Raw genomic sequence first — 26,066 nt, 5'->3', positions numbered from 1 at the left:
TGTTGTCGCTTGTTCAACTGGATCAGTTTCCATGAATGCTATCGCTTTCCCTAACCGCCAAGTGCTAGATTTACCTACATCGATTTTAGCTCCAGACCAGCAACTATATGTTCGAATCACATAACATATTTTCATAACATCAGCTGGGACAGTCATGTGCAATGTCGGGTAACTTCCGCCTCGAATTTCAATACCAGGGAGCTTGTCAAATAGTGACTACAGAAGAGGCTAGATCGATATGAAGAACTGCATAATCGAGAGGAAACATTCTTGCAGTATCGACGTTAGGAGTCGTATTCTGGTTGTGCACTGTCCATTTACAAGAATTCTTGACAGTATTTACAAAAACGTGCCTCATTTCAATTTCCGACATGACACATCACGGACCCTGTCTAATGCTTCTTCCATTCCAACGATATGAATACAGCTTTAGAGTTATATCTTTAAGCGACAGCCACCATATACCGGTATTAATGCAGCGCTTAGTGTAATGTCCTAGGAACGGCGCACTTCGGATATTAGCCGATCAGTAATGGTGTTAAACAGTTGAACAATAACAGATATCCTGTAATCAGCTTTGAGAGGCGATATAGGACGCATGGATTGTAAGAATTTAGTGCAACCCGAGGGATCAACACTATGAGCCCTTCTAAAAGCTCGTACGGGATAGTAGCAGACGTATTTGATCCAGCAGTACGATCAATGTACTGCCGTTTAAATTCCCCTATTTTAAGTAAAATTGTACTGTTAATTACGTAGGCTGGAACTTAAATAGTGGCAACATTGCTGTGGAGAAACTATGCAATGGAATCTACTATTGTCGCTGAGAGCACACGTTGTTGACATATATGCCTTACCTCCGAGCAAATGGACTCGCCCGTCCTACGTCACAGCATGCGCACAATCGAGGGAAACAAGTCAATTGTGAGCGATCTGTCTAACGTAACAGTGTCCCTATGTTTTCGAAACAGGAGCAGCGGAGTTGGATCGAGATTGAATGTGCCAGAGGTCGTATAGCATGACAGTGTCATCAATTTCTTCAAGAGGAGTGCAGGAAATCGGCATTGCCGTACAGAACAGTTAGGTAAAAGCCATCAACGAAGGTCGGTCAACTGTAGCAGACATGCATCGGGCTGGTCGTCCTAACGTCTCTGAAGAAGAAGTGCATTCCGTTGCCGCGTTAGTGGAAAGTGATCGATATCATACGACTCGTGTGCTCGCCCATGAAACCGGATTAGCACATACGACTGTGCTTCACATCTTGTAGGAACGCCTGATCATGCGAAAAGTCACGATGGGTTCCGCATGAACTGACGGAAATTCAGAAATTGATGCGTTACGACGTTGCTCAGACGCATTTGGAGCGCTATGAGAGCGAAGGAGGCGCTTTCGTACGCCGTATCGTAGCACTGGGTGAGACATGCGCCAATCGTACGAGCCAAAACTGAAACGCCAATCCTACGAATGGTGTCATTGTGGGTCACCACGAAAGTTGAAAGTGTGTCAGAGCCCCAGTATGATGAAAGTTATGGTGATTGTGGTGTACGACTGTGATGGTGTTATCCTAACACATTACGTTCCTCCACGGCAGACCTCCAGTGCACAGTATTATTGTTCGTTTCTGGAGCATCACCTGCGACCAGCTTTGGAAAAGAAGCGGCGACACATTCTGCTCAACGCACCCATTATTTTGCTCGACAATGCACGGACGCATACAGCACAAGCTGTGGCTGTTCTGTTCGGTTTATGGGACTGGGACGTTCTGTACCAGCCACCATATTCCCCAGACTTAAGTTCTTGTGACTTTTATTTGATTCCGAACATGAAGGAGCCACTTCGTGGCATTCGATTAAGAACTGTTCCAGAGGTTCGACAGGCAGTAGACCGCTCCATTCGCTCTGCTAACGGTATATTACGCCTTCCACATCGCTGGAAACGGGTTCTGCACAACGCTGGTTACTACTTTGAAGGACAGTAACAGGTGCAAACATGTAACTCTTTTGTAGCGGTAGTGAATAAATAGTTGCTACTGTCTAAATTCCAACCCTCGTATATCGGGTCCAAGTCTCAAATTCCGTGTTCCCTTCGTTTGTTACAGTCGGTTCGATGTTATTTAAAAGTGTCTCACCTGTGTCGTTTTAGTAACACCTGCAGCACGTAGTTTCGTGAAACAGTCACGTGATGTCCTCCTGGTGGATAAGCTGTTTTCCATCATCCTTTCGGAAAGAACTTAATTGTCTTGAATTCGGCCAGTAGATGGAAAAGAGTTGTTTATTCTTCCCCGATGCCGCTGTTGTCTCTCGTTCTTATTTTAGTGCCCTCCGTTTGTTTTCGATTCAAAGCGGTTGTTTTGGCCTTCGCCTTTTATTTTCACGATATGGCGTGGCACATTGTCGGCATCTACGTGTAATTATCCTAGTCTCTGGAAGTAGAGTTTCGTAGAGTGTCTTTCTCAACGTTTCTTTTCAAAAGTGCTTCTTTTTAGTAAAGATCCTCTTTGCGTTTTGCGTGTTTCACCCACCAGTTCAGCTTAGTTCTGTACCGTCGTATATTCTCTTTCACTTGTGCTCAAGTTCACTTTCTATTAACTGTGATATTTTGAATTTCCACACACCATTACAGTTAAAAGTCATTTAACTTGGCATGATAATAGTAGCAACAAGTGTCAAAAGGTTGGAAAAATTAAATGGACACGTTTAGGCACAAATGCTGCATTAGTCGCTACATCTGCGGAGACTTTCGTTGTGCAGCTCCTACCGTACAGGTACATAAGCGGTACTTCTTTGTTTCCTCGTTTTCTAGAAAAATATGCGTTTACAGACCCTATGTATGAGATGAAAAATGTTTAGTTTCTATCTATTCCGTCAATTCTTCGTTGATGGCACTTCATGAACTTCAAGAGCAGTTTTTCAAAAACAGATAGGGGGCGAAAGGTGTGGGAGGACAGGATGTGTTGAAGCAAAATGTCCTAAACTTTCATTTTGGGGTATACACAAGCGACTTACCAATTTCATTTTTCTGGAGACGAATGTCTTCTGAGCTTCATCTCCGATAAGGATAGCTGTTAAAGCAATGGATTAAAATTTGATCTACGGCCAGCAGTTTTTTCGAAGATGTGAGATTCGTATGTTTACAGGAGAATGATATTCTATCAGATCAACAGATCACCTACGACCGAGGTACATTAAGGATTTCTCTATCACGTACAAAACTAGGTTGCTCTTCCAGTGTCGGCCGGTCTAGGTTGATTGGTTGATTTCGCGGAGGGGACCAAACAGTGAGGTCATCGGTCACATTGGATTAGGGAAGGAGGGGGAAGGCAGACGGTCATGCCCTTTCAAAGTAACCATTCCTGCATTTGCATAAAGCGATTTAGAGAAATCTCTGAAAACCTAAATTAGGATTGCCGGTTTGCAGGTTTGAACCGTCGTTCTCGCGACTGTGAGTCCTTTGTCTTAACCATTGCGCCAATTAGCTCGGAGGAGTCCTTGCAATAGTGACGATTTAAGAAGGAGAAAATGTGTTGAAGGTGTGAACTGAAGTTTGTGTAATGGAGGCCATTCGACTAGAATAGTCCGTACAGGTCTAGTAGCCTCAGTGCTGTGGTGGTGTAGTGGTTCGCACATCCGCTTATTAAGCAGGAGACTTGGGTTAAAGTTTTGGTTGTGGGAAGAATTTAAATCCATTGCTTCACATTCTATCCCTATCAGCCTAATCGGCTGGCCCTGTCTGAGGGTCTCCACTTGTGAGAACGTTATCAGACTCCTCAGAGTTTCCTCAACAGCACCCCATGTACGTGCATTAACACTCATCATCTAACATTACCTTCATAACTTTATCACATAACTCTTCTGAGTGGCTAATTTGATGGTGTGTAAGGTGTCAGGCAAATCCAACATCTTCCATGAAAACCCTGACATAATAAGCAAATCTACTAGTATGTCACACAGCTCCGAATAAATAGTGACATTAAATTAACCAAAGTAATACAAGTAACGAGTGAGCAAATGGAATGCCACAGACTAACACAAGAATGCCTAAATGCATGTCGTACCTTCCCACCGTGAGGCAGACGCAGTTCCGAGGGGAGAAACGAGGACAGAAGCCGAGAGCAGAACCGTGTTAAGCTAGAAGGCCCTTCGATAACGGACGGACTGGACACCCACGTCGGCAGCTTACCTCTAAGTCTACCACCCGCATGTTTTAGCGTGAGATTTTTTCGCGTCCCTGTTACGTCGAGGACCACCCCCCAGCCCATGTTAAAAGCTAGAGCCCTCCAGAAAAACAGTATAGATCTTACGATAACACAAAAAGGGCCACTACCACCCGCAAGTTTTAGCGTGAGACTTTTTCGCGTCCCTGTTACGTCGAGGACAACCCCCCAGCCCATGTTAAAAGCTAGAGCCCTCCAGAAGAACAGTATAGATCTTACGATAAGGCTAAAAGGACCACACCTGCTGCAGGTTTTTTCGTGATACTTTTTAGCGTCTCTGTTGCGTTGCAAACTTTAAAAACATTGCCCCAGCTTGAAAATGGACAGAGAATAGAGGACAGTACAACAGACGATGCAGTATCGCGAGAAATAGGACTTATAACGCAACATAACGAGGATAATGTATGCCAAGGCACACAATACCTAGGTCAGCATACGACAGAGGAGCAGGAAAGTAGTGAGACAGTCGATGAGGAATCTAACTTGCGTCTTGAATACGTAGAACGCATAGTACAAGTAATCAGAGCTCCCTCACCACAGAGTACAAGGAATGCGAGCAGAAACGTGTCACAGCAGAGTTCAATGCAGTCGGTTGCGAACCAACACTTGGGCGAAAACACAGAGCGTAGGATGTCGGAAGAAAACGCAATAGGACCCACCAATCTGGCAGAATTATTACAACAAATTACGGAAACCATGACAAGGCAGAATAAAGAAATTGCGAACCAAATTAAAATTCAGAATGCGGAAACCACGAGACAAATGCGTGAGATTAAAGAACAAAACAAAAAAATTCAGTTACACCTAAGTCATATTGAAGATGAGGCAAAAGAATCTCGAGAAGTGATAGGAAACTTAATAACAGGTCACAATCAATTGAGAACAGACATTGACAAGGTACAAGCGGACGTAAAAGCATTGCGTAATGACATTCAGGACGAGATCAAAACATTAAGTGACAACACCCACGGAGAAGTCAAGAAACTAGAGAAACAGATAAACGTAATTACTAGACAAGCAGCAGGTACAGCGCATGAAATCGTTGAAAAAAGTCTGTTACACAAACGCATCACATAAGCAGCGCTGAAAAGATATAAAAACCGCATAGTCAAAATAGAAGCGCAAACGAAGCGACAATTTCAGAAATTGTGAACAGAGTTGTTGCAAACCATTGAAGAGCGTAGTGAACAGGATCGAACAAGCACAGAGTCTGCAACCACATCCGTATCTGTAACAGCACCGGAAAAATAACCAATTAACGAAGATATTACGCATTTGCGATTCCAATCACAGGCGGAAAGTAACATAAGTGAAATCAGACAGCCTGCACAGCAACAAACACGTTTCGAAATTCTTGATGAACAAAAGTCATCACAAACACATGCGGAACCACAAATGTATGTTCCAAGAAAGTTTGGATCGTGCAATGAAGCAGCAAGGTTAGCCAGACAAGACACCCAACCAATAGACGACAATGGAAAGCCAGGTCGCGAAGAGTACAGTGCAATGCATTCAGCTACACGTTCACAACTGATGGAAGAAAATTATTGCGTACCACTCCAACGATAGGGTAGGCGAAAGTTACAGTGGACAATATCCAATGGATCTACCACAACAGGAAAGAAAGACGAGAGAAACGATCAGAAATAAAAGTGGCGAAGAATCGCGAATTTCATATGGAACTATGACGAAGTACGACAACGATCATTTCCTCAGAGTCAGAAAATTTCAAGACTTTCGCGAAGGAAACTCATTACATCCACGAACTTTCATTGATCAATTCCGAGCAGGATTACCAGAGCACTGGACGCTAGCACACAAATTAGACTTTATATGTGCACACTTGTTAGGAACAGTCGCAGAAACCATGCAGAATGTTGCAGCGACATGCCGATCGTACGAAGATTTCAGAGAGAAGTTTCTCTCACGATATTGGTCCAGCGAAGCAAAGAACAGAGTGAAGTACGAATTATTACAGAACCCATATTTTGAAAATTCAGGAGAGAAGAGTCCCGTGAAATTTTTCGAAGTAACGGCAAACAAAAATCAATGCTTAGATGTACCATACAGTGACGGACAGTTGATTAAATTATGCGCGATGAAGCTACCACTGAAATACCAGCAATCATTAGTAGGTCGCGGAGGCAATGACGTCGAAGCATTTAAAGGTATTCTAAGGGAACTGGAGTTCATATTTTCGGAAGATGACACAAGAAAAAGACGAAGCGCACGTGAAAACGAAAGCAAAAAGCGGTGGAATCCACAAGACATAGTATGAAGAAACAATAATTACGAACCATGTGATAACTTCGCACCAAGAATCGACAATAGAATTCAACAAAGAACCTGTTATGGATTTAGAAGAGAATATGGCTATAACTATAATTCACCCAGGAACGGCAACAACTATTACAGAGAGAATAACGACAACCGGAATGGGTACTGGAGAACCAATAGACCGACAAATTATCAACCAAGAAACCACTATCAACAAGCTGAACAAGAAAAGCGAATACAGATAGAAGACGTGGAAGTAAGACCATCACACCGCAATAAAAGTTCGATTTGACAGCTAAGCGCCCATGCCATAGAGAATGACGCACCGACCCAGGACAATTGCAGCACCTTGAACAGAGAAGTAAAAATCTTATCAAGAGAAGAGAAGAAGGAAGAAACAAATCCGCAGGGACCAGATGAAAACGAAGACCAGAAAATACGAACATCGTGTTCGGACGAAATTAATTGGGAGAATACTGACGAGGAACATAAATTACCAGATGCATGGACAACGAATGTAGGAGGAAAGGACGAAGTAATGAGTATTGCAGAGCTATTTAACATGGAAACCACGGAAAGCGAATTCAATGAGGATAATGCGCAGTCAACAGAATTTGAAAATAAGTTACGAGTGGGCACACAACCCAACGTATATAATGAAGGAAGTTATGGAGCGATAATTAGTGCATTTAGATGCGATTATGTGGAAGTAGCGACGAAACAGGAGTAGACAGACGAGGATGAGGAAAAAGTAGAGGATGTAGAAGAAAGCGTAAAAGAAGGAAGAAATAGAGAGAGGAAATAAAAGAAAGAGAAGTAGCAATCGAAGCTTATCCTACAGAAAGTTCGAATTCACAAGGGAAATTCCTAAAAAGACTCATGTATGATTCAGTGGAGGATTCGTTGTTGCAAGAAGAAGAAGAACAGAACTAACTCTTTCAAATTCAACCAATTGTGAAGCCCATGGTAAAGCATATCCCAGTCAATATTGTAATTGATAGCGGAAGTGAACTGACTATGATCTCAGAAAATTTATTCACACAGTGTAATGCCAATGAGGAATTGCCAGTTCTGAAAACACCTAAGATTAAAGTAAGAGGTCGTATTAGAAACATTGCTGCGGAAGTTACGAGACGAACAAGGTAAACTATTTTGTGCCAAGGTCAAAAGATCGAAGCCAACTTCGTGATTATACCTAAACTAAATGTAGATTTGATTATAGGTGCAGATTTTTTAAATGAGAGACGAGCGATAATAGATATGGGGAAAGGTAGCGTAACATTCGGGAATGTCACACTTCTCTTTGAGCAAAAGCTAAAATTAGAAGAAATATCAATTATAAACAAACAATTAAGAATGACGTGAGATAAAGAGGATGAAAAATTAGAATGTTATGCACAAAAGAAGGAATCGCCTCTACTCATGTTAGAAGTCCATGAAGAAATAGACGAAAAATTGCAAGAAGTTCAAGGTATTTCGGAACACAGTAAAAGAGAATCAGAGGGTATTTTACAAGATAAAGCAGAGGTATTTTTACCTAAGGCTGGCAATATTAAACACTTTCAGTACAAGTTTGAAGATTAATTTTATTACTCGTAAATAATCAGCAGAATATTTCAAGATTATGTTGCAGATAAGATGGTCAGGAGAAAGAAGAATGAAGAGAGAGGAAGGTGGGAAAAAGAAGGTAGTTTCAATAATGACACCAATAGTACCATAGATTAAGGTAAAGGGATAAAGCGTAGATAGTCTAACAGCATGAAATACTAAAATGCTATACACCACACTACACAAAAAAAAAAGAACGAATTTGAGGATTCTTGAGTAGACGTTAAGACTCCAAATATCTTAGAATTGTAACATGGAAAGGGCGCCGAAATTTGTAAAGCTTTTTAAGAAGGCGTAAAACAAGTAGATACTAGACATACGTTAGATGATTATAAGTAAAACTTTTGTAAGAACCATTGTAAAAACTCCAGCAAGGAAGAGATTCAACGACCCACAAGTTGCAACGCGAGATGTATCAAGAAAGAAAAGGACGTAATTAGCCACACAAGATTCCTACATAGCAGGAGCATCGAGAGAAGGGAAAGGACAGCGAAACTAACAGAAGGCCCTTGTAGCAAAAGTGGGCAATAAAATTTGCCCACTAGGAGGAACCCTGCTGGGATGGAACACCGAGCCGCACAGTGACAGACCCCTGCTGAGACGCGGAGGGATGGCGTTGGGACGGTGAACGCCGGAAGGGTCTCTGAGCCCCCACTCAGCGGAGAGAGCAAAAAAACGGCCCGACGAGAAGACCGCTTGGGCAAGCCACCGCTGGCAAAAAATATGTGTAAAAGTAACACTACTGCTATTAAACAGCACGCTGATGCACGAAACTGAAGAAGAACTTCCACAAAGTAAAAATGACGCACCCAAACAATTTATCAAACTGTTACTCGGAGGAGAGCTTCAAAGCGACTAGTTATCAATAAATATTTCCATATCCTGCCCAGAGAAGAACCAAGAAGCAAGTAAGAAGCAGAGAAAAAGCAGGAAGAACAGAAGTTGAAGATTCGCAAGATTGAGACCAAGAAAGAAGATGGGTGAAGAATAGACGTCATACCTTTCCAAATCCCTATCCTATTGTAAACTTGTCGTCTGCGAAGTATTACAACGACAAACGACCGCTTTCAGCGACACATAACGATGACTTTCATGCATACAAAGTCAGAAAACCACGAGATTCTGGACTCACAGCTGCATTCCATTACGGGACCTCCACAACAGCAACACACACTTGCAAAACCAACAAGGAACGACGAAAGAACCTGTACATCAAATGCTTGCCCACATCCATCTCGCTCAAGTCCATCACCTTCATGCAAAAACATTCGCCAACCTCATGCTTGAACATTCATAGGATTGTGTGAATGCGTGAAATCAAATTATGTGATGTAGGAATTGTGCAAAAGAAACGTGTGAAAAACTAAGTAAGTTAAGCACACCAGACAGCTAATAAACTACAAAATAACAGTCATTGACTATGGACTTAAGTAAAAAAATAGACTATCGATAAAAATAAGTCATTAGTTCTGAAATGGACAGTATATAAAGAAACAATATGCCACTGATTTTCTCGTCATAAAAATAAAAGAATAACTATATTTTACTTATTTTCTCATTATAAAAACAAAGAATAAAAGTTATATTGTTGAATGTTTTCTATTTTTTAAACATTTGTACCATTTATTAGGATAATACTTGTGTATGTATATTTCTTTGTCAAAGCAATTCTTGGAAAAAAATTCTTCTTTGTTAGTGTGACAATGTTCAAATGAGTGTCTAGAAACAAAAACATTTTTAATTGCACATGATATTTAGAAAATGTGTTAGGAATGGATTTTATTTTAATACTACATTTATAAAAAAAATATTCCTAAGAAAATCGATGTGAAAGACTCCTCACTTTCGATAACAAACTTCTTAAAAAACAAACTTCACACTTAAATAAAGAAGAAAAATAATTAAAAATTAATAATAGTATAAAAATATTCTCTCTTATCATTTTTAATTATAATGTGGAAGAATATAAAAATATAAATTAGTAATACAAACTACCATGGAATAGAATAATGTGGCTTAACAGTAGGCAACAAAATTTAGACACCGGAATAATTTTTGACTGACTTAGACAACGATTCAATCATTGCCTAAATTCAGTGCAAAAATTAAGCTCGAAGGGTGGTGATATGTAAGGTGTGAGGCAAATCCAACACCTTCCATGAAAACCCTGTTATAATAAGCAAATCTACTATTATGTCACATAGCTCCGAATAAATAGTGACATTAAATTAACCAAAGTAATACAAGTAACGAGTGAGCAAATGGAATGCCACAGACTAACACAAGAATGCCTAAATGCATGTCGTACCTTCCCACCGTGAGGCAGACGCAGTTCCGAGGGGAGAAACGTGGACAGAAGCCGAGAGCAGAACCGTGTTAAGCTGGAAGGCCCTACGATAACGGACGGACTGGACACCCACGTCGGCAGCCTACCTCTTAGTCTACCACCCGCACATTTTAGCGTGAGATTTTTTCACGTCCCTGTTACGTCAAGGACCACCCCCCAGCCCATGTTAAAAGCTAGAGCCCTCCAGAAAAACAGTATAGATCTTACGATAACACAAAAAAGGCCACTACCACCCACAAGTTTTAGCGTGAGACTTTTTCGCGTCTCATGTATGTAAGGACCACCCCCCCCCCCCCCCCCTCCGCCCATGTTAAAAGATAGAGCCTTCCAGAAGAACAGCATAGATCTTACGATAAGGCTAAAAGGACCACACCAGTTGCAGGTTTTAGCATGAGTCTTTTTAGCGTCTCTGTTACGTTGCAAACTTTAAAACCATTGCCCCACCACGAAAAGTATAACGTTTCCCATTGGATAGACAGAATTTTTGTAGGTGGAGCTTAAGGTTAACATTGAGACCCTGATTGGTCAGATGAAAACACAGCCAGATAGTTTTTCTTAAACCAACTTCGGTAAATTGTAGTAAGGAGAAGTTAGAGGAGAGTTGCTTAAGAGAAGGCGAAGTGAGCGGAGCTGTGCTGCTCGCCGCTGCCGTGACGCTGCCTAAACACCGACAAGGTTATGAACGCACTCGATGCCGCATTTTTGAGCGCATAAGGCTTCACTCAGAACTGCAGAAGTCTCATCTGTTAAACCCCTTTTTGCGTAATACTAGTGTCGATCGTCAATTAAAACTCATGGTGTTCACATTTGCCACTTGAAGTAAAGATCTGAAACGCGATGATTTTTCTATTTTATAGTTATTGAAAAGCCACATCAGCCACTGTAATTTACGACAGGTTAGATAAGTAATTATAGATAATTGAGGGTCACTGTAGACCATTTTGATAGTTTTCTCTTTTGTGAAACTTAATTTAAACCTATATTATAGATGTGATATGGCATACGTCATCCTTCGATCCATTGTAGAACTAGGAAAACCACTCAGGGAATATTCGTTCACATTTTTGTTGAACGCATTTGGTTTTTACCATCCTGTATTAAAACACTTCCTTTTATCAATAGTGCAATTTATAAACGATGTTTTGCAAGTAGAATAAAATTTCCAATGGTAAACTGAACTGCTTTTTCGACGTTATTTTACCAGCTAGCTAAAAATAGGAAAGCCTTGAACCCTTTCCACTATATTTAGTTAGTATTAAGATTCTTTTACAGGGAGTGGAGTTGAGCTGACGCTGAGATCATTTAGTATTTGGTTATATCATCGCTAGTCTCACTGAACTCTTCTGAATTCTACATATCATGTGTGGTCTGGCGTTTCCTTACCAGCAACAGGTCCCAGGTTCAAACTAGTTAATTCCCTAAAAAACACGCTCAGAGCGTCGTTGCGCGAAAGTGGTATTGAGACACGATATAGAACAAACAGACACCACCATGAATGTTGAGAGCTGGATATGGTTTCCAAAACTCTTTTGCCAGAGAAGTATGTGTTGGGATACTTGCAGAAAGTGACGATATGAGGCGAATGTTAAGGCTGAATGTTAATGGAAAAAGAACTTTTGGCCAAGGGACCTTTGGACGGCAAAGGAATTTAAGTATCATGTTCTTCATATACGGTACCACAGCTGTGAACTTTTCGAACGACTTTGTTATGATTCCGTTGCAGCTGTTGCTTAGTTGAAGAGTGCTCACACATTACTACGTTTCATGTGACTGACCAATTGTGGTCTTACAGACCATTCTGATGTTGTCGGTAAGTATTGCATTTGATATTGGCCTGCAAGGCCGAAATTTGCCAATCATGTGAAATGTATAAAACTAAACAACTGTTAATTAAACAACAGCCGAGGAGCAATCACGTCACTGTCCTTTAATACATCTACGTACTTTAATACGAAAGATAAATTTATAGATAATGTTGTTTGGAGAAAGAAAATGAAGAATACGAAGAGAAGGAAATATATATTACGATTTGAGAAACACATAAAGTACATATCCGCGAGGTATGTGAGAGGTACAGTAAAAGAGAGGAAAGACAACAGTGGATAACTAAATGTGCTCCAGGAGAGAAAAATTGGATGGATATACATTTTTCCGTCAGGTATGAGTTATTTTAAATACTCGCGACATACTTCAAATATGAAGTGAAAAGGAGGTAAATTATGAAGCGAATGGGAGGTAAAGGAAGGTACTTGATACAATGCGTCACGATTAGCCAAAGATTTACAGACCACCTTTGCTTTATAAGATTATTTGAACTGAACCTTAAAACAAGAATGACTAACGTTAAGCTGTAAAAGAATATAGGTTAAATGAGAAAGTACGAGTTAAATAATTGACAAAGTTTCACTACCAGACAATAAAAACCGAAGCACCTAAGATACATGGCAGGATGTCGATGTACCTACATGCATGCAAATGATTGGAATGAATTGTCTGTGACAGGTAGAATGGTAACCTGTGTGCATTAGTGTTGTTCATGTTTGGTATAGTTACTAGGTCTGGTAGGGTATACATGGGTCGCAAACAATATCAGGTGTTGGGTGGTCGCTGTGCATAGCACGATAATGCGGCGCCCTCGTGTGAGTCAGTGTTACGCGCACGTGCCTGAGTTCGAAAGGCGCGTCATTGTGAGTGTTCATTTGGCCGGCAGGTTGAATCGCGCAGTACGCAGATTTGTGCGGCATCGGAATAAGACAGTGACCCAGTGTTAGAATGCTTGGCAATGTGAGGGCAGGCATTACCGCCGTCGGGACCACCACAAGCGAGGGACGTCGTGTTGTGCTCCAGGCTCGTCGTAACCGGCTCGTCGTAACACCCTGACAACCACGCCTGCCACCCGAGAACAGGTAATGGATTCATCTTGACCTTGTGTGTCATCGCGTACTATTTGTCAGAGACTATCAGCAGTTGGACTAGGGAATAATCGTCGCGGACGTGCTGTGAGTGCAGATCACGGGCTGCTGATGAATGTCATCGCATCGTGTTCATTCATGAATCGCGGCTGGGGACTCTCCACGATGATTACTGTAGGCGAGCATGGCGGCGACCTGAGGACAAGTCCCATTACTCTAATGTTTTAGAGAGGCACAGCTGTGGTAATTTTCTGGTGTTATGGTATGATTCCAAGTAACGGCAGATAGCAACTGAGGGTACTCCGACTGCACAGCAATACATATTGGACATCCTGCGTACTTACGTTTCACTTCTCATGCGACAGTATTGGGAGTCATTATCAGCAGGATAATGCTCCGCAAGACATAACACGTGTCTCTATGGCCTCCGTAATGCTAAGAAACTCCCATCACCAATAAGATCACCAGAGGTTTCGTCGACAGAACACGTTTGGGACCAGTTCGTACGTCTCCTCTCTCCCATTGTCAATATCAAGAATATCAAGGAGCCGTTACAATGGTTGAGTGTCAAATTTCTCCAGGAGAGGATACGACAGCTATACGACACCCTTCCAGCTCATTCACTGCGTGCATCCAGGCTAGAGGCTGTGAAACGTCATACTTATAAATGAGCCCATACTGCCAAGTTCTTTGTAAATTCGACTCTAATTTTAATTATTTAAATAACGTCAAATTAACTCTCCAGTTGTGCAGGTTCATTTCGTTTTTCACATTCCTTGTCAGGCAGCGTGTTTACAGACGTTAGAAATGAAAGTGTTTCTCGAAAACGGTTACAGAGATGTAATCGTTTCACTTCTCTACCAAGGGAGTAGAACAAATTTTTTTTAAAATCTGTAATAACATCATCATTCTTTCCGGGATGTGTAAGGTTTTCACTAATAATTATCACTGGCCGGTTATAAAAAATGTTCTGTTCTAATTCACAACAGAAACAATTCATTCTAGTCTGAATTACTTGAAGGTCATGAATGAAGCCATAGAACGATAGAATGAATTTGAAACACTAATTTTTCCGGTACTCATTCATCTTTTAGGAAGGTGTTGAGGAACACAAACATATATTAAGACAGATAAGTTCAGAGTTAGAAATAAGCTCATTCTTTTACGGTAAATATTGTGATTTTATAAAACCTTTATTTATATATTGTCAAAAGCAAGATGATATGGGCTACTAAACCAAATACAAGATTCAGAAGACACGAGACAGGACTAGATAGAAGTTACGTCATATATAGGATATCAATTTGCTGAATTTGTTTGAATTAATATCTTAGTAACGTGTCATTCACAGTAAAGTTAATACCGTAACTTAATCAAACTGAAGGAAAAAAGGTAACAAGTAGAAAACGACCCGTCACTAAGGAATCGTTTAGTGAAACCTAGTGAACCGTTAAGTACGTATATATACTTCGTTGTTAAAAGAAATTAAAACCAATCAGAGTGAGAGGTAATCAACAATTATGAATTCCTAGTGCAGTGATTTGATTCTTCGTTTGCTGTATTTCGTAAATTCCATTAAGAAATATATAGTGCCCTTTACGGTTGAACAGCAATCAAAAAATCGAGATAGTAGAAATGTAGCTGGTGCTATGTGGCGCGGACTAACCTCGTCGGCGACGTTCTGTGCTGCCCAGCAGTACAGGAAGACCTGACCTCCAGGCACCGGAAGGAAGGCCACGCACCGGAAAACTGCGGCGAAATCCGTACTCTGAGGACCACAGAACGACGAGTCAACTGGTGTGAACTGCATGCAGAGGCGGCGAAGCGCAGAAACAAAAATAAAAGAAAGTCTAGCTCTCAGATTATCAAAAGTATCTGGACCTGTCGGTAATAGGTCACTGTGGTGTCAGGTGAATACTTTACTCCATTTCATTCTGTACGGAATATCGAAATTAAGTTACCGTGACAGAACCTGTGTGACTTCAGTTACATCGTGGCATTTAACACATAAATAGATCAAAATAAGGTTTGCTATCTGTCTCTATCCGTAAATGATGTCAGTAGGTAACACTGGCCATTCCACGGGGTTAACTTGTACCTTGTAAGGGACACCCTTCTCTAACATTACTTTTCCTCGACAGAAGTAATCGACACCACTAATATCTTCCAGTTTTGAACAGGGAAATATTATCTCAGCTGTTTTTCTAAATAAATCATACGATTTTGTGCACGATATGTTATATTTCAGGCTGAAACCTGTAAAAAGAAATTACTTTGTTTTCGTTGTTATAATCGACATGTATGTACAATAAAAAGTATTTTTTGGAAACATTAAGAATTTGCAAATATTTGGCACACTTAAAATTGCTATTATTAATTACGCAGTCCGATACTGTTTATTATGTATATTTCTAGATTCATTTAAAAATAGTTATATAAATTAATACAAGTTCATTTGTCAAGAATGTTTGAAAACCCTTTGGAATGTTGTTGTTGCCGTAGATTGAAGCAGTAGTGGGAATGCCTCTGATGTGATCGGACGTGTTTTTATTTATGGGAAAAACAATATAAATATCGGCTTTAACAAAGACCTTCAAAATATCGTCTGATGTAGAAAAATGTGAGAGAATAAAATATTCGTGACAACAAAAAATACAGTGCAGGTTTACTTCAAAGTTAATTATGTCAAATAGGACCATGAGAACCTACAATGTCAAAAATTTCAGCTTCAAGAATCGGCCCCTAAACGTGAAGAACTGAAACCAACTACGAGAAAAGATTATAAGTTTATTGCAAATCTTACTCATCGGGAAACTTATTAAAAGAGTTAAGTGACAACATCAAATAGTGTGGAGGGTGGATTACAGACTCCTTCACCTAGGTGTTCGTCAAGTGAGCACTATGTTCGTGTATCATCCTCTTAAAAGACCAACCCAGAAATGTAGACGGAATGGTTGTAAGAGTTCTTTAAGGATCCCGTCACAGTACTGTACCGCCTCAAATTATCTTCGATACTGATAACAGGTTTGCAACATTCGCAGAAGATACGTCTCTGAAACCTGACTGATGTATATTGGTATTTGGCTGTCTCTGTACTAATTCACAACGGTCAAAGAGCTTAAGTCAGTTTTGAACTCGTCGGTGAAGAGACCCCAATGCCCAACGATCAAATCTTATTTCCAGTCATTCTCTTGTTCGCCTCCTTCACACAGATAGGTGCTTGTGAGATTCAGCTGTATATGGTAATGGAAGCTAAGTGGAGCCTAGCTTACTCTCTTGGCCGACACTACCTTCCAAGGTGCTCCCAAAAGACAGCGGGCGGTATTGTTTTATTCTCTTTGGGGTACCTGAGAGGAACAGTTTGTACGAAGCGCTTTCAGATTATAAGACCTTCAATTTTTTCCGCAAACTAATCACACAATAACTTTATTTTCGACATAATCTCCCTGCAGCCGCATTTTTCCACATCGTCGATGCAATAATTCCATAATCGCAGTGAGCATATGTGCATGCACTGAGTTGACTGTAGCTTCGTTTGAATACTGATAAACGGCATCCATGCGTTATTTATTGTCAAAGTCGATGAATAGAAAGCCCCATGCATGTCATCATCACGTGTCATCATTATCTGGTGACATTCCACGGCCTGCATCTGTGGTCAAGCGGTTCTATACGCTTCAGTCCGGTACCACGCGGCTGCTACGGTCGCAAGTTCGAATCCTGCTTCGGGCATAGATTTGTGTGAAGTCCTTAGGCTAGTTACGTTTACTTAGTTCTAAGTCTAGGGGACTAATGATCTCAGATGTTAAGTCCCATAGTGCTTAGACCCATATTAACCATTTATTGACATTCCACGCTAAGGCATCACAAATAAACCTCACGCTCGTCGCTGCCGCTGGAATTATGTGTGCCATTCAGTGCTGCCATTCATGTCAGTCATTCACAAAGAGTGCACGCGCATTTTAAAACAAACAGCATGTTTCTATCTCTATGGAGTTCGAAAAAAATCACAGAGTTAATCATTTGAACCCACTTTATATGTAGAGATGAGCAGCTGGTGTTTTAGAGCAGGGGAGTTCAAGCTTTCTTCTATTGTCTAGGTGCCATTGGAAGCAGACAAATAGCTTTGTGCAGCACATAATATATCTAATACAAACGATAACCGCTGGGGGAAGGAAAAGAATTAACCGGTAGCAGAAGAGCATCGCCTGCCGAGTGTTTAAAATCGAAAATATTCAGTTTGTCGTAACTGTACATAAATAGAATTTTATGGACTTTCTTTTACCGATCGTCTCACGATAATGGCTGAAATGTTGGAATGACTTCGCCCCGGCTTATTCCTGTTCAAGGGACAACTTATTGGGCTAAGTCCCCTGTCGATGTAACGTGATCATACGCGCAAATGAAAACCTGAAATGACATCGGTTTGTATTTGAAAATTTGCTATATTCTAAAATGACGTGTAGGTCCGAAACTCGAAACCGTATTGTGTCTCCGCGGCACGTGAGGATCCCGTTATCCTTGCTCCTCGCTTGTTTACCACTTGCATAGTAAAGCAGTAGAGAAATTGTTGTTGTGGTCTTCAGTCCTGAGACTGGTTTGATGCATCTCTCAGTAAAGCTACATGCCCTAGGGAAAAATTACGGCCGTAGTTTCCCCTTGCTTTCAGCCGTTCGCAGTACCAGCACAGCTAGGCCGTTTTGTTTAGTGTTACAAGGCTAGATCAGTCAATCATCCAGACTGTTGCCCTTGCAACTACTGAAAAGGCTGCTGCCCCTCTTCAGGAACCACACGTTTGTCTGACATCTCAACGGGTACCCCTCCGTTGTGGTTGCACCTACGGTACGGCTACCTGTGTCGCTGAGGCACGCAAGCCTCCCCACCAACGACAAGGTCCTAGGTTCATGTGGGGAGGGGGGGGAGGGGGAGTAGAGAAGTAACAAAGCAAAAACCTTTGGTCAGTTTGGGAGCTGAGCAAGAATATCACAACTGGCAGCTATGGCACTTAACTTCTATGGTCATCAGTCCGCTAGAACTTAGAACCACTTAAACCTAACTAACCCAAGGACATCACACACATCGATGCCCGAGGGAGGATTTGAAACTGCGACCTTAGCGGTCGCGCGGTTCCAGACTGAAGAGCCTAGAACCGCTCGGTCACTCCGGCCGGCGTGGCCTTATCAGTAAATATCACTTTCTCCGCAGAATTATTGTCTTGCAGTAGTCCGCACAGATGATATTGAAAACGATGTCCAAATCACTACCATGTAGCTCTTGAAGTAGAAAAAATTGGAACGCTTAATATAGGTATGTGTAAGAGGAATACGCGAAACGCCTCTTTGGCTGATACCAGTCTCTCTTGACGATTGACGGTAACTAACAAGCTCATTTGTTGCAGTAGAAGCAGGTACCACTACTTCTACAGCTTCTTTGGTAGCAATCTGAGAAGGACATTTGCCATGCAGGACACACCCATAACAAATTAATACACAATCGATAATGAAAACTACCGTATTTTTCAAGCGTAAGAAAGACGAAGAGCCAGTAGTGCTACACTAATAGGCATGGCCTTCATGGTATTCTAGAAAATAACCAATTCAACCAGAGAATTCAACCTTATTAGCAACAGGTTCAAAATGGGTCTGAGCGCTATGGCACCTAACTTCTGTGGTTATCAATCCCCTAGAACTTGGAACTACTTAAACCTAACTAACCTAAGGACATCACACACATCCATGGCCGAGGCAGGATTCGAACCTGCGACCGTATCGGTCACGCGGTTCCAGACTGTAGCTCCTAGAACCAAACGGTCACTCCGGCCGGCTAAGCAACAGGCTAATGACAACGCACCCACGGTGAGCAAGCAAATAATGTACCATGACCAATGTAGACTCTTCCATGAATGGAGAAATGGAGATAACAAAAAATACCCCAAAGCGAAAGGGAAATTCTGGGCAACATGTTGTGTGAATTTTGATTCAGACTAGAAACTAACTCAAATCAAAACTAAGTTAACACCGAAGAAAATCCGTTAAAAAAGAACACGCGTATAGAAATTTGACACCATAAAGATCATAGAATCCAACATAAAGCAGGAATTGGAATGACAACAAGCAAAAGATAGGAATAATTAGATAGAAAGATCGAGCAAAAATAAAAGAACTGATACCATGGAAGAAACACCCATGGAAGGACCCAGAATGTAAAAATGCACGAGAGAGACGCCAAGAAGTCTTCCCTGAATATAACAGCAAAAATTCCCCGGATGACCTATATCGTTTTAATGACTCTAGAAAACAGGCAGTAAAACACACTAGGCAAACCAAGATAAAGTACATGACGGAGTAACTGGGCACTACAGAGAAAAATTACCGCAACCACAATACGAGAAGAGTGCTCAGGAATTTTTCAGGGATAAAGATACTGCAGTGCCTATAATATTGCGAATTACGATGCAATGGTCCTTCGGGCATGCATGCACGAAATATTAGTGGGGCGTGTATGCATTCGATATCAGAACTGGCGAGACGTCTTTACTTACTGTTATGTGGAACTGCGAACTGCATAGCTTTCCTGTCTGCTAACACATCGACGATCAACTACTATCGACATATAAATTACAGGCGCGAAGTCGAAAAACTATCCGTGGGTTTTCAGGGTGTTTTAGTTATTGTGGGAGAATATATCGCTGACGGTTAATTTATCTCTTCCATTTATCTGTCGTGTTTAATAAACCAACGAAGAACCGCTATTTAGCGTATACTGTAGTAATACTAATGAATTACAACACCATTACGCAAAATGTCTTTCTATAATAAAACAATATATCCCAAATATTCACAGATTAGTAACATAATAAGCATTTTCTGCTTCGAAACCAAAATTTATCTGGTTTCCGTCCACAGTCATACTGAAGAAGGGCTACAGGACTACAGCGAAAGCCTGTAGATAACGGAATCTAGATACAAAACCGTTCAGTAGCACTATCCAGTGTGCATTTCAGCAAATTTTTCACCTTTATGTCTGCAAGTTACAGAACAAAATTAACGATAAAACTTATGGGGGAGTAGTTGTCTTAGGATGTCTTTACTGATTATCGATCTGTCTGCAAGTTGCTCTTTCACAGAAGATGTCAAATCTAGATCCCAGTGACACTATAACCGAAAATTAACGCAGCCTTCTACCGGAAGAGTGAATACGTTACAACTAAGCAACATACACTGCGTCAAACTGTGCTTCCTTGTTGTCCCAGTGACGGCTAACGGGAAGAATTCGCAACGTAAGTGAAGAAGTTAGCTGCAATTTTTGCTGAAATGACTTTCTTGGACTCAAAAACGTAACTTTGCTACCTGTATCTCATCCCTTAAGTGAGAAGAGTGAATTTTCCAGGATAACCTGAGACAGTCCAGGAAGCAGTTCGAAGACCAAGTAGTTCCCAAACATACTCGACAATGTTGGCAATTCTCCATCAGGCTAGCGTCAGGCAGAATACGTGGTGTTCATAAAGTTCGGGAACACTTTCAGTTACTTAATGCAAAAGAATCAAACATTATACAGATACCATACATTTGTCATTTTGAAGAGAAACCCTGAAAGATTTTTTGCATGTATAACGCAATAGCGTAGTTTAGTAATTTGCTGAAAGTCAGCGCTAGTCGCAAACATGGCGAGTTCAGGTGCTGAGCGAGATTTCTGTGTGTTGGAGTTCGACAAAAGCAAGTGTGCTACAGCGGTTCAACGGATGTTTAGACCCAAGTACGGTCAGAAGCCACCAGCAAGGAAGGCCATTTACCACTAGCACAACAAGTTCATTACGATGGGTGGCTTGTGCCAGGCAAAGGGAAGCGGACGTCCAAGTGCGAGTGAAGTGAATATGTAGAGCGTACAAGAGACATTTGTAAGGAGTAGAAAGAAATCGGTGCGTCGTGCATCCCGTGAACTCGAATTGGCTCCAATGACAGCGTGGAAAGTCTTGCGACACAAGCTGTCTATGAAACCATTCAAATTGGAGCTAGTGCAGAAGCGCGATGTCGACGATGCCATGGTGGGACGGGTGTAGCAAGAATCCGATTAACGTATTGACATCTACCGGATCACAGTCATCGTTCGCATATCGAATGTTCGAATGTTTGTTAAAAAAACTTTCAGAGTTTCTCTTCAAAATGCGATATGTATGACATTTGTACAGTGTTTAGTTCTTGTGCAATAAATAATTGAAAGTGTTCCTGGACTTTATGTACACCCTGTACTTTTGCTCAGTTGACGCGTTTCTTCAGCCGGCTGGCACTGAGGAATATCGCCCTTCGAATATGCGACGGCGCCGGCTGCCGCAGCGTCAACGGGGAACAGAAATATCTAGCATAGGCGAATGATTTATACTTACATTTCTGTAGCTATGTTTTGTGACTGAAGTCTAGTTACGAATAATGTCCACCGACTCCAACTCAAACATCATAACCAAAGAGCTGGGGAAGTTCTTATGGTGGTTCTTCTCCTCAATAGCTACCGTAGGTATTTTTCTTTTTCTGCTTATAACAACCTCAAATTAAAACCAAATCATTCAGTGGAAGACGATATTAACATTTATGAATAATAACATTCATATTAATGTTATGTTCTTGCATACAGTTTTCCTTATGACCGCATGCATTGGCACCACCAGTAATACATACCAACACAAATGAAGAGACAACATAACACTGTTTGTGGATGTTCGCATTTTATAACCAGATTTCGTAAGCTCAAAGAAAAACATATAGGTTCAGATCATAAAAGCAAACTGTGCCAGACAATCTTCCGCATTGATCGAAGAACAGAAAATCAAGCCACGCGTGATTAGCCGAGCGGTCTAGTGCGCTGCAGTCATGGACTATGCGCTGGTCCCGGCGTAGGTTCGAGCCCTCCCTCGGGCATGGGTGTGTGTGTTTGTCTTTAGGCCAATTTAGATTAAGTAGTGTGTAAGCATTAGGGACTGATGACCTTAGCAGTTAAGTCCCATAAGATTTCACACACATTTGAACAGAAATCAAGGCAGCCAAAACAGTTACACAAGTGAATCACAGCAATGCAAGCTCCTGATAACGTGAAAGATGAAGCAGTTATGGTGAGAATGTGAAACAAGGAACAGTGCTGACAGTGATGTGTTTATGTAATCCTTAAACAAAATTGTCATTAATTCTATAAAAACCAAAGGGATGAAAATGATTGTCTGCCCTTAATAATTGGCCACAATATAAGTGCTACGTCAAAAAGTGGAATCGTGCTCGAAGGCTGAGCTTTCCAGTATGATGTAACTTCATTCAGAGAGGTATCAGAGTAACAAGAAGAGGTTAGCCTTGGTTGTAGGCGCTTCAGTCTGTAACCGCCCAACTGCTACGGTCGCAGGTTCGAATCCTGCCTCGGGCATATATATGTGTGATGTCCTTAGGTTAATTAAAGTTGTTCTACGTTCTATGGGACTAATGACCTCAGATGTTAAGTCCCATAGTGCTCAGAGCCATTTGAACAACTTTTTTTGAAAGAAACTGTATGTACGGGTGGACAGGTCCCCAATAATGAATACATAACAGTGTTGATCCTTTCCTGAATGACGAGGTCTCGCCGGGAATGGCATGAAACCATTCCCCGGACCACAAGGCTCTCTCCGTCCTTCCGGACCCTTTGCTTTCATATGTTTCACGCAGAACCAGGGATTGGCTATGGATAGTTTCCACTCAGTGGACGCCAGGTTGTGTTACTGACGTGAAATTCCAGCCTTCATCGCCGATGAATGGCAATCGCCAAGGGCGCATAAACCTGTTGCGCAGGCCCAAACGCGGCAACATTTTCTTTCGCTCATTGAGGAAACACTGTTGGTGTCCCCTTGGTTCATCTGGGCTGTCAGGTGCTCAGCAGCCGCTCGTCTATTGGCACAAGCCTTCGCAGCCGTCGTTAATCCTCGTCCCCACCGCGTTGTACAGCCGAGCGGTCGTAGGCGCCTTGTCACGGTTCGCGTAGCTTCCTCCGTCGGAGGTTCGAGTCCTCCCTCGGGCATGGCTGTGTGTGTTGTCATTAGCTTAAGGTAGTTTAGGTTAAATTAGGTAGTGTGGACAGTTAGGGACTGATGACCTCAGCAGTTTGGTCCCATAAGACCTTACCACGAGTTTCCAAATTGGAATCCTCGTCTCATATGGCTGGTGATGCACAACAGTTGCCTCAGTGCCGGGTTTGGATAACGCCATGCATGGTATACTTTAACGATGGCAACAGTTGAACAGTCTACAAACTTAAGCGATTCGAAAATAAATGCTTCCACCTTTAACCTAAAGCAAATGATGTTGCCAGTTTGGAAGTCAGATAAATTACATAAGGGAAATTGTTTCAATGTACATAGTGTGTAACAAAACTTTACGGCACAAATTGCACGACACATTCCTCACACGCAGACAAAGAAATTAGGTTATATGAACTTGGGTCTGGAAACGGCTTGTTTCATGTTACAACTCATTTTCTCCAACTGATGAATCATGGGAAACACACCTAAACAGAAAGCACCAGCATATTTCATGCAACTCTTTCTCACAGGAGATCCAATAGACCCTCTCTTGACAATGAAACATGCATCAACCCTCCTTCGTAGCGAATCTCCGTTGCGCTGAAATATCCTTGTAGTATTGCGTACGGATTGGCAACCTTCACAATACGGGCTTGGAGACTCTGAACATCTTGTACACAAGAGGTTTCAAATGTCCACACAAATAAAAGTTTGATTGAAGCCTTGAGAGTGTGGATGGCAGGCAACTGGTCCAACGCTACCTATCCGATAGTCACCGAATCTGATAATTAGAAGCTGACGAATAGTAACAGCAGCATATCCATCGTGAATGAAGCACAGATAAAGAAACAGCTGCTAACAGATCAGGTAGAACATACTCTACGAAATAATGGAACATTTTTCCCTTGAGCCTGGGTGGAAGAAACTGAGTATCTATCAGTCACCAACGATGCTGGCCCGTACACTGACAGAAAATATTTGTTGATGACTTGTTTCAACAGTTGCTTGAGGAGTGACGTCTCACCAAACTTGTTCGTTCTCAAAATTTACAATCTGATCTCGCTGAAACGACACCTCATCTGCAAACAGTACCATTGCGCTAAATTAGGGTTGTCACTTTGTTGAATAAACGATTTGCGGAACAGTACTGGTGCAGGAAAATCAGCTGCAGATAGTGCCTGCACACACTGTTTGGTATGGATACAGCTGGTCCTCTTGTAACACTCGCCAGACAGCCACGTGGTAAAAATTCAGTGTTGCAGCTACATGACTTGCACTAACAATATGGTCTTCAATTGCATGAAGAACTGCCGTCTCTTGTTGCGATGCCATCGTCCTTTGTGGCCTTCTCTGGTCGCGACTTCGAGGCTTACATGCCCCATGTTCTCTAAGACGACGATAGGTAGCTCCAGAAGTTTTCCTGTCGGGGCATCTTTGTCCTGGAAATCTATCCCGATACATACGCCGAGCGCGGGCGGCATTGTCGTCTACTACTCCAAACGTCAAAAGGACATCTGTCGTCTCTGCATTTGTGTACAATGCCAGTGCACGAGCCATTTATTTACTCATAAAAGTTAATAGCATCTGGTGATGCTAAACCAGCTAGTCACCCACGGTGTATGAGAGTTTTCAGTTAGCAGTTCGCTAAACGCAGAAAAGCAAAAATACCCACGAAAGCCACTGAGGAAGGGAAAAGCCAGAATAGTTTCCCCTTGCTCTTTATTTATGATGTGAGTTGTAGTGGGGCATCTGAATATTATTCGTAACCACGCATTAGACACAATGATACTTACAGAAACACAAATAAAAATATTCCCTTTCTGGCACAAATTTTTGGTTTTCACCACGGAGTTTCTCGATATCTGATTGTGGCTAGAGTCGGTCTCTCCCTTGAAAGACGATATTTACAGTAACTGTATCAAAACAAGAGTGTGGTATCTGTTTTATAGCTAGTCTAATGGAAAAGTTACAACAGTGTAGAATACGTCTGGCTATTTGGTGTCAGTCGATGTACTTTCAGGTTGCTTCAGGTTATCCTGGTGAATTCAGTCGATAGTTTCTTGCAATTTACATTAAATATTCAGAATTATTTTCTGTTAAGTGTTCACAATAAAGTGTATATCTTTTTAGTCGAGGAAGCCCGTTCGAACACTAGCTGCAGCTTACTTCATCCTTTACATTGTGAATTCTCTTGGTCTTAGCCATCATTGAGACAACAACGCTAGTTTAGCGGTAAAGGTAGCCCTTCAAGCGGAAGACTCCATTTGTTTTCGGTTGTCTCGATGGAGATTTTTACGTTTTCTATTAAAGATCAACTTACAGGCAGCTCGACTATCGGTAAGTAAATCCTAAGACGACTTCTCCCCCACACGTTTTGTCGCTACATAGATTGTGTGCACTGTAAACTTGCTGAACTGCACACTTGATAGTGTCTGTTTTCTTCTGTTTCAGTCAATCGAACTGATTTAGTTGTTGTATTGAATGGTTCGTTATCTGGATTTCACTATGCGCTCCTACTATTGCAATTGCAAACATTCTTCGTAGTCCTGTAGCGCTTCTTGAGTGTCACTGTGGACGGAACAAAGTCTCAGACCGTTTCGAAACCGTACGTGCATATTACCCTTAGAATTCGAGGTAATTTGCAAAACTTCACTTTCCTAAAAAAGACTTTTTCGT

At 41.6% G+C, this 26,066-nt stretch overlaps 1 protein-coding gene across 1 annotated transcript in view; it reads right to left on the bottom strand.

Moving 5' to 3' along the window:
- The window catches only part of LOC126285175 (uncharacterized), a 54,070-nt gene that overhangs the window by 12,043 nt on the left and 15,961 nt on the right, over nucleotides 1-26,066 (bottom strand). The window contains exon 3 of the mRNA XM_049984484.1: nucleotides 15,024-15,125. Coding sequence (XP_049840441.1) covers nucleotides 15,024-15,125 — 102 coding nt within the window. The remainder of the gene's footprint in view (nucleotides 1-15,023; nucleotides 15,126-26,066) is intronic.

The sequence above is a fragment of the Schistocerca gregaria genome, chromosome 8, assembly GCF_023897955.1.
Source record: "Schistocerca gregaria isolate iqSchGreg1 chromosome 8, iqSchGreg1.2, whole genome shotgun sequence".
Classification (NCBI taxonomy): Eukaryota; Metazoa; Arthropoda; class Insecta; order Orthoptera; family Acrididae; genus Schistocerca; species Schistocerca gregaria.
This window is presented reverse-complemented; position numbering and strand designations above follow the sequence as displayed.